Here is a 7971-nt window from a genome sequence, read left to right as displayed (position 1 = left end):
GACCTCCCCCAGGCATAGGCACACCAACAGCACACAGACAGGCAGATGCCCCCAGCCAGACAGCCAACCTGCCACACAGACAAATGAACTGCATGGAAAGGACGCTTGTGCTCCCCAAACCATAGGGAGGGGGGGACCAAGGGACTTCTACAAACCCCCACGGATTGATTCCCATTCCGCCCGCCCCCTTCCCGCCCCCCCCCCACACTTTGGTCTTGCCCACCGGGGCTGGGGGCTAGGGAGTGGGCAGGTGGAAGGAGGAAGAGAGGAAGGGGTGCGCCCGGCTCTGTCCCTTCTGCTGAGAGAAGGGAGGCAGGTACTGAGAGTCCGGGCCTGAGCCAGGGCCTGGCAGTGGGGCGAGGGCGGGGCCTCGGCTCAGGCTTGGGGGGGCTCCCGGCAGCGCAGGCACTGGGCCATCTCGGGCTGGTACCGCTCAACCTGCAGGGTACAGCTGGAGAACCCGAACCGGGAGTGGAGCTGCGACGCGGCCTCAGCCAGGACAGCTTCAGGGTCGGCCGTGGAGTCTGTGGGAGAGTGATAAGAGGCAGCAGGTGCCCAGGGGAGTCGGGAGCCGGGCAGGGGCCAAGATAAGGAAGGGCGCAGGGGGACCCCAGGGCTTGCACACCATTAAAACCAGGCTTGCGCAAGGAGATTTCTTTTCTTTCTGTATTGTATGAACAGCATAAAAATGCCAAAGAAAAGGCTGGAGAGACTCACTCAACCAGGCCACCCCGCTAACACGCCAGACTATTCTTATTTTTCTATTCTCTTCTGCTCTTTGACTGTCCATAGACAGCTGTACGTGTCTGCAGCCACAGCACCCAAGTCTCCAAGACAATCTAGATGTTAACTATTTTCTCCCATTGTCCCTCTAGAGTTACCCTCCACTATCCCACAAAGTATAATATTTTTGGCATCCAAATTGCATGTCTCTGATTGCTTCTTGCATCTGGAAGAAACTCAAAAATCCCTTGTCAGCTTGTGAGTCACCATATATATTTTTAATAGTTGAATCATAATGTAGATATAATTTTACATTCAGCTTTTTTCTCTTAGCATTATACCATCAACATTTTCCCTAGTTGCCACACAGAGCTCATCATCATCAGTCTGAACAGTTCCGTGATACCCCACGGTCACCCCTTACCTAACTGTGCCCCGTGGCTAGACCACCTGGTACTAGTGATCTTTTAAAGGGTTGTTGGCTCTCTGCACTACTTCAGAGAGGGCGAACCCCGACCCCAACACCCTGTCCAGGGTGCTTTGTCTCCAGCATGCACACATGTGTGAGAGAGAGAGCAAGAAAGAGAGCTGGCATGGCAATCCCAGCAGTTCAGACTCTCTTTCTAGGTTTGGAAGAGGGAGCCGGGCTGGGGCAGTCAGGGGCCAGGGGGGACCAGGAGGTGGTATATTTCTAGGAGGGAACTGGTTAGGGCCAGTATGGACTCACCAATGGCCAGGTGTGCAGAGGCAACGTGGTAAGTAAGCGTAAGGGACCACAGGTGCAGCTCATGAGTTGCCCGGACTCCCGGCACGGACAACAGCGTGTCCCGCACAGGCTCAAACCCCACACTTCGGGGGGAACCTGCAAGCAGCGACCGGCCACGCCTTACTGCCAAGGCCACTCCAGCGCAGAGGTGGCCCCTCACCAGACCCTACCTCCCCCACCCTGTATCCGCTCAGCGTCAACCCCCACAATTCACCCTGGGCCTGAATCCTCCTCCCAGCAATAGACCCAGGACCCAGGCCTTCTCCCGACACTCTCTTGAGAGAAGAGACGAGGTCCAGAGCTGGAGTGAGGTCAGAGAGGGCCCCAGGTGGGGAGCGGTGGCATCTGATTTACCTTCCATGAGGACACGGAGGACATCTCGGAGGGTGGGAGCCGTGGATCCAAGGGCACAGATGGAGAAGAGGAAGGTGCTGATGGGGTCAGCTGCCTTGTACTGAGGCTAGAGAGAGAGAGAATTCCAAGCCCAGGAAACAGGAATCCTCCAGGGGAAGACCTAGGGGTGTCTTGGACAAACAGGACCTGAGAGGCCCCCGAGAGCCCTGCTAAGGGGAAAGGTACCATGCCCCGAGAGCCAGGAGTTCTGGGGAGCTGGGAGCTGGCGGGGGTGGGGGAGGGAGACCAAGGGGGCAAGGAGGGGGGCAGGGTGCGGAGCTGGGGGATGAAGGCTGGGGCAGGCCTGCGCGCACAGTACCTTGAAGTAGATGAGGACAGAGGCGGCCAGGACCCCAAGGCTCTGCAGGAGGTCCCCCAGCACATGCACAAAGGCTGCCCGGACGCTCGTGTTCCCCAAGGGCAGGGGCTCCCCCGGCCCTTCCTCCAGCGGTGCATATTCTGCCCCCCTAGACCCATGGCTGTGGGGGGGGCCCGGCCTGGTGCAGCACAAAGGCCATTCTGAGGGGGAAGCAGAGCAGCTCAGCCCAACTGACCTGTTCCCGGCCTCTCTGCCCTCTTGCCGAGTCTCTCCACCTCACCTCCCTGGGAGCCCTTTCTCCACCTGTTTCCTCCCTCCTTTCCCAGCCCCGGGAAGAAGACAGCATTGGCCGAGGGACACAGATCGTGCAGGCTGGGGGGGAAAACACCGTACTTGGTGCTAGAGACATGCCTTCAGATCCTGCCACGGTGACTTACACCTGAGCAAGACCCCTGGCCACCTCCTGGGTCCTGTGTCCTTAACTGTACACTAGGGCCGATACTGTCTACCTCATTGGTGGGGGGGGGGCCTCAAATGAGACACTGTTGATGACAGCCCGCAGCAAAGTGGCCCCAGGAAATGTCTGCTGGCTCTGGATTCCAGGTCTTTCTCCCGTCTGTCCTCAGGCAGCCCTAGGGTAGCTGACAGGGGAGAACTGTGTGTGCCCGTTGCGTGCCTTTCGGGGCGTGGAGAGAGCCAGCTCTCCCCCCACCCCCGGAGGAGCACCCCTCGCCCTGAGGCCCCCGGGGCACCACTCCCTACGGACGTACAGCAGGTTGGCACAGACAGCGATGCTGGCGGTCAGCAGCATGGCGCCCCCCTCAATGTGGTAGTCGCTGTGCAGCAGGCGGATGAAGGCCAGGTACAGGAGGATGCCGGTGACCATCCAGAGGGAGACCACAGAGGCCAAGGCTCCCAGAGTCTCTGCAGAGGGAGACGAGCTATCAGAGACCTGCCCGGGACGCTGGGAGGTACCTTCTGGTGAGAGGAGAGGCTCACGGGGTCATGCGGGGCCTTACCTGAGCGGTGCCAGCCAAAGGTCATGGTGCGGGTGGCTGGCCGGGTAGAGAGCCAGAGGGAGAAGAGGCTGCCTATCATGCTGCCCACATCGGCCAGCAGGTGGGCTGCGTCGGTCATAATGGCCAGGCTGTGAGCCAGATACCCCCCTGCAAGGGTAAAGCAGGGCACAGTCTGGGTCTGGTTAGGAAGCGGCAGGCACTGTGGCAGCGTGTGGAGAAGCAGGGAAGGAGACCAGGGGGACCCGTGCCCCAAAGCGAGTGTGGTGGCGTCCCAAAGCGATGGGATTACAGGAGGGGCGATTATCGGCTTCTTTTCACTCATCCACATTTTCTAGATTTTCTATAAGGACACATTTTACTATCAAGAAAATGGGACTTTTGAAAGACTAGCTAATGCTGAGAAGCCAGCCCTAGCCCTCGGCCCCAGCCCTGGGCTTGAAGGTGCCGTCGTCCGCCCTCTCCCACTTCCTGAGTCCTGGGCACCCACACGCCCACTGACACCACCCCACTCTCCTCATCTCCCCCTGCCCCACCCCTCCATGAACCTTGCTGGGGCTCTGGGTGGAGAGTGGCTTGGGCAGGGGTTAGGCGGGTGGGGTTGGCGGAGCCGCTCCCCGACTTACCGACCACCTCCCCAGCCATGAAGACGCAGCACACGGCACAGGCGGCGCCCAGCTGCTTCTGCGCCTGCAGCCTCTCGGGGGTGAGCCCGGGCTGCGGCAGGGGGTCCCGGTGGCAGTGGTGGAAGGGCATCTCCACAGGTTTGGGTTCCTCGGGGAGGGGCTCCGAGGTCTCTGTGAAGAGACTGCAGCGGGGCAGCACCATTCAGCCTGGGGCTTGGCCGTGGGCTCACCTGTTCCTCACTCCCACGTCCCCAGTCCTGCTAGATGGGCTTCATCAGCTGTGGCCCGACACTTGCTCTGTCCATCCCAAGGCCTGGCCAAACTTGGGAGCCTTGGGGACAGAGGGCCACGTGAGAGATGGGGCTAAACAGCTCAGATTCCTTCTCCTTTCATATACAGAGCCATGAAACTCCACAGCTCGGAAGCACCATAGAGATGGTCTAGTCTGATGCTTTTTACAGAAATTACAAGTATGAGGCTCAGAGAGGACATATGGATGCTGCACAGCTAGTTCATGGTAGAGAGTAGATGCCACCATAATGCGTGGATAGGCACCAGAAAGAATACAAAATGAGCAGGATCTTGCTGACCTCTGGGAGCTTCTGGTGAGCAAGACAAAGGTGTACCTAGGCGCTGTGATATGTAGCAGGAGAGTAGCTATTGCCATAAAACAAAATGCTCTCAGGGCTCGGAGGATAGAGTAGATGAATTGCAGTGAAATCAGGGAAACTGAAGGGGGCACCATGAGAAGGGTCTGGAAGGAAGCGGAGGGTTCGGGTAAAGACGGGGTGAACATGCTAGGCAGAAGATGAAGGGAAGGTGTTGTCAAAGGGTGAGCACGGGATCCTGGCCTTAGTGTCTCCCTCCCAGATCCATCTCCCTGTGCCTCCATTCCAGGTCCTTCCCCTATCCTATCTAGACATGCTGTTGAAACGTGGCCATTTAAGAGAGGAGTGGAATGTTGGGACCCAAAAAGTCAGGGGTCCCAGATCCCAGAGCTGGGGTTGTCACGGGGAGGATGAAGCGCCGACTGCATGGCTGGGGAGGCAGTGGTAGGAGCAGTGGATCTGGAGGCTGCCTCATGTTCGCTGGACCCTGGGCCGATCGTAAGCACCCAGCGGAGGCCACTTTATCTGTATGGTACCGTAAGCCTCCTTCAATACATGAGTGGGGCTGGAGCCTCACCTGGGATGCCAGAGACTGAGCTCAGGCTGAGTTTTAGGCTCATGCTGGCCCCATTCCTACCCCCATGACTACCAACCTGAACCCCGGCAAAGCCGGAACCTCCCATAGAACAAAGAAAGGACCTAAATAGAAAATACAGTCTTAGAAATACTCATGGAAGTGTGACAAGAATACCCATGAGTGAAAAATTGAAGGCTCCAGATAGAAACGTGGTCACAGCAGTAAATTGAGGAAGGAGGCCTGGAGCCTTCTGGCTGAGAAAAGCTCTGCCAAGTGGGTGAATTGAGGTGTGAGGGAGGTGGGGGCACATTTGGTGCCTGCAGGGAAGATTCGAGTGCTGGCAGGTAGATTTAATTCTTGGAATGTTCTTCCAAGACTTAGAATCTCAATGTGTATGATGATGAGATGCTGGGTGTGTTTGCCGAGGATACAGCGAGATGAGGGTGGCTTTGAAACCCATCCTCATTCTTCAATGAGGTATACACATAGTTGGGTGCCTGGGACTCAGGTGGCAGGCAGGGTGCACATAGTGAAACCCAGAAAGATATGTCACAAATGACTTACTAGGCAAGGAGAGGCTGGGGCCGGGAGGATTATGAATGAGGGACTTTGGAGCACCAGGGAGGGAGTGACCACCTGGGATGGGGGTGAGGACAACTTCACAGAGGAAGAGATGTTTAACATGAGACCTAGGTGAAGAAGGGGGCTCTAGACACATGAGATGTCAATGACAAAATAAGTGGCTAGGAATTTTAAGTGTCAGGAGCCAGGGCAAGGGCTGAGGAGGAAAGTGAGGGCTCAAAGGAACACCAAGGGAGATACACTGATTGATTTCACATATCTTTCTCAAGCCCTGAGATGACCTTGCTGATGTATATTAGTCTGGAGAGGGAGAAGAGAGGAGATGGAAGGGTCCAGAATAGACCGGCCACAAATTCCATGCACCAGATTTCAAAGGAGGGGCAGGTAGGTTAGGGAAGAGCCTCTTTCAGAAAATACTGCAGGATTTGGTGACTAATGGTCATATGAGACTGAAAATGAGCCGGGAGTCAGAGATGCAGGTCTGGATAGCAAGCAGAGGCTGCGTAGCTTTGGGGCAATGGGCAAGATGCCTTTTTTCACAAGGAACAGAGTAGCCAGTCATCAAGGTAGCCAGCCATCAACAGGCTGCTCCCTTTTGTCCTGCATGAATTGGGCACTAAAGAAACCTCATTGTTGGGGTGCCTGGCTGGCTCAGTTGGTGGAGCATGGGACTCTTAATCTCAGGGTCATGAGTTCAAGCTCCACATTGGGCTTGGAGTCTACTTTAAAAAAACAAAACAAACATTTTTTAAAAAGCCTCATTGTTGGTGCCGGTGGGTGTGTATGTGGGTGGGGGGCTACATGTTGTTTAGAGAGAAGGAAAGGCAGTTTTCTCTCCCTGGCCTCTGAAACCCCAACAAACAAGTAGTATTGAGCGGGTAGAGATGAAGTGTGGGGAGGGGACCAGGACCTGAAGCAGAGTCAAAAGGATATGTGAAGAGAGCCAGGGCCTGGGCTGGAGCCTCCACAGCAGCCCACGTCTGCAGTCCCCGGCAGGAAGGAGTCAGACGGGAAGTCTGTCCTCCCTTCTGTTCATCCACTCCCCCACCCACCCAGGTTTACGGCCCCCATCCAGGGAAAGAGCGAGAGAGGCACCACATCATCAGAGACAAAGGGAAAGGTGCTCGGAGGGAAACAAAACGATTGGGAGAAATGAAGAAAGAGAAAAAGCCAGGGAGCCTGTCAAATTTCCGAGACAAACGGACGGTCAGCCAACAGACAAAATGGCCAGCGAGGTGGCCAGGATGGGCCTGGCGCGGCCGCTCCGAGGGACCCGGCGGGCGCCGGGCGCGGGAGGCCGGCGGGACGCGGAGGAGGTTCTCCCGCCGCCCCCGGCCCGCTGTCCCCGCCGCTCCGCGCGCCTCATTTCACACCTCGCCGCCCCCGGCCCCGTCTGTGCGGAGCCGGGAATACCCCCTGCCGCCCAGACCGCACCTGCTCCTTCCCTGCCACCCCCTCGCTTCCCAGCGGCCGCCGCCCCCCAGGGGCCCGGAAGAACCGCCGTGGAGCCCGGGCCCATCTTCGGCCCGGGTGCGCACAGCTGGCGGTGGCTGGAGGGGGCGCTCCGAGCCCGCGCGCACAGAGGGAAGGGCCAGGGGCCTGTAGCTGGGGCTCCGAAGCCTGGGCGGCGAGATGCTCCCACTGCCAGGGCGCTGGAGCAATGCGGACTTCGGGGCACCAGGCGTGGATTCCGGCCCGACGGAGGGGCAGTTGCTCGCGGGGAAGTCGGATGCGGCGAGGGCGGCAGAGGGGTCCGGAGGCTTGGGGGACGGGCCGGGGAGCCGTGTTGCGGGACCGAGAAAAAGAGTGTGGCTGGGAGGAGGCATAGCGGACTGCTGGGAGGGTCGGGGTCGGTTCTGGCGGTGTGGCCGGAGAGGACAGAGCCGGGCGCCGCGAAGCCGCGGGACTTTCGGGGCGTTGGGGCGGCCAGCCGGGGCCACGCCGGGGGAGACAACGAAATGGACGGATGGCATGAGGGTGGCGCCCCCGAGCTGAGGACCAGCCCAGGTCTGTCCTACCTCTTCAAGCGCAGGCCGCCACCGGCGCTGCCGCGGTCCCGGGGGCTCACCAGGCGAGTGGTCTCCGATCCCCCCGTGGCAGGAGAGGACTCCATGTCACCGCGGCCCCAACCGTCCAGGCCCCACCGTGGAAGGGAGAGGCGGGGCCGGCCCTGCACCAAGTCCGAGCGGCCAGCCGACCCCCGGACTCCCCGCAGGGCCGCGGGGCCACCAGAGTAGAGGGAACTGCAGCGACTGTGTCGCGGGGAGTCCGAACTGCAGATCCCGCGGCCTTTGGAGCCCCGCCCCGCGTGGGGCGAGCTCCCCAAGCCCCGCCTCCAGGCTCTCGGGTCTCTCCCCCACG

At 59.1% G+C, this 7971-nt stretch overlaps 1 protein-coding gene across 1 annotated transcript; it reads right to left on the bottom strand.

Annotated features, from left to right (window-relative positions):
* Window positions 1-202: 202 nt before the first annotated feature.
* Window positions 203-7723, bottom strand: SLC30A3 (solute carrier family 30 member 3). Its single transcript, XM_032849565.1, is given in 9 exon segments — window positions 203-524; window positions 1451-1585; window positions 1844-1949; window positions 2202-2375; window positions 2377-2401; window positions 2972-3125; window positions 3221-3367; window positions 3844-4025; window positions 7629-7723. Coding segments are annotated over 9 exon segments (1167 nt in total). The 3' UTR covers window positions 203-375.
* Window positions 7724-7971: the final 248 nt, after the last annotated feature.

The sequence above is a fragment of the Lontra canadensis genome, unplaced genomic scaffold (assembly GCF_010015895.1).
Source record: "Lontra canadensis isolate GAN:19392208 unplaced genomic scaffold, GSC_riverotter_1.0 scaffold232, whole genome shotgun sequence".
NCBI classification, from domain to species: domain Eukaryota; kingdom Metazoa; phylum Chordata; class Mammalia; order Carnivora; family Mustelidae; genus Lontra; species Lontra canadensis.
This window is presented reverse-complemented; position numbering and strand designations above follow the sequence as displayed.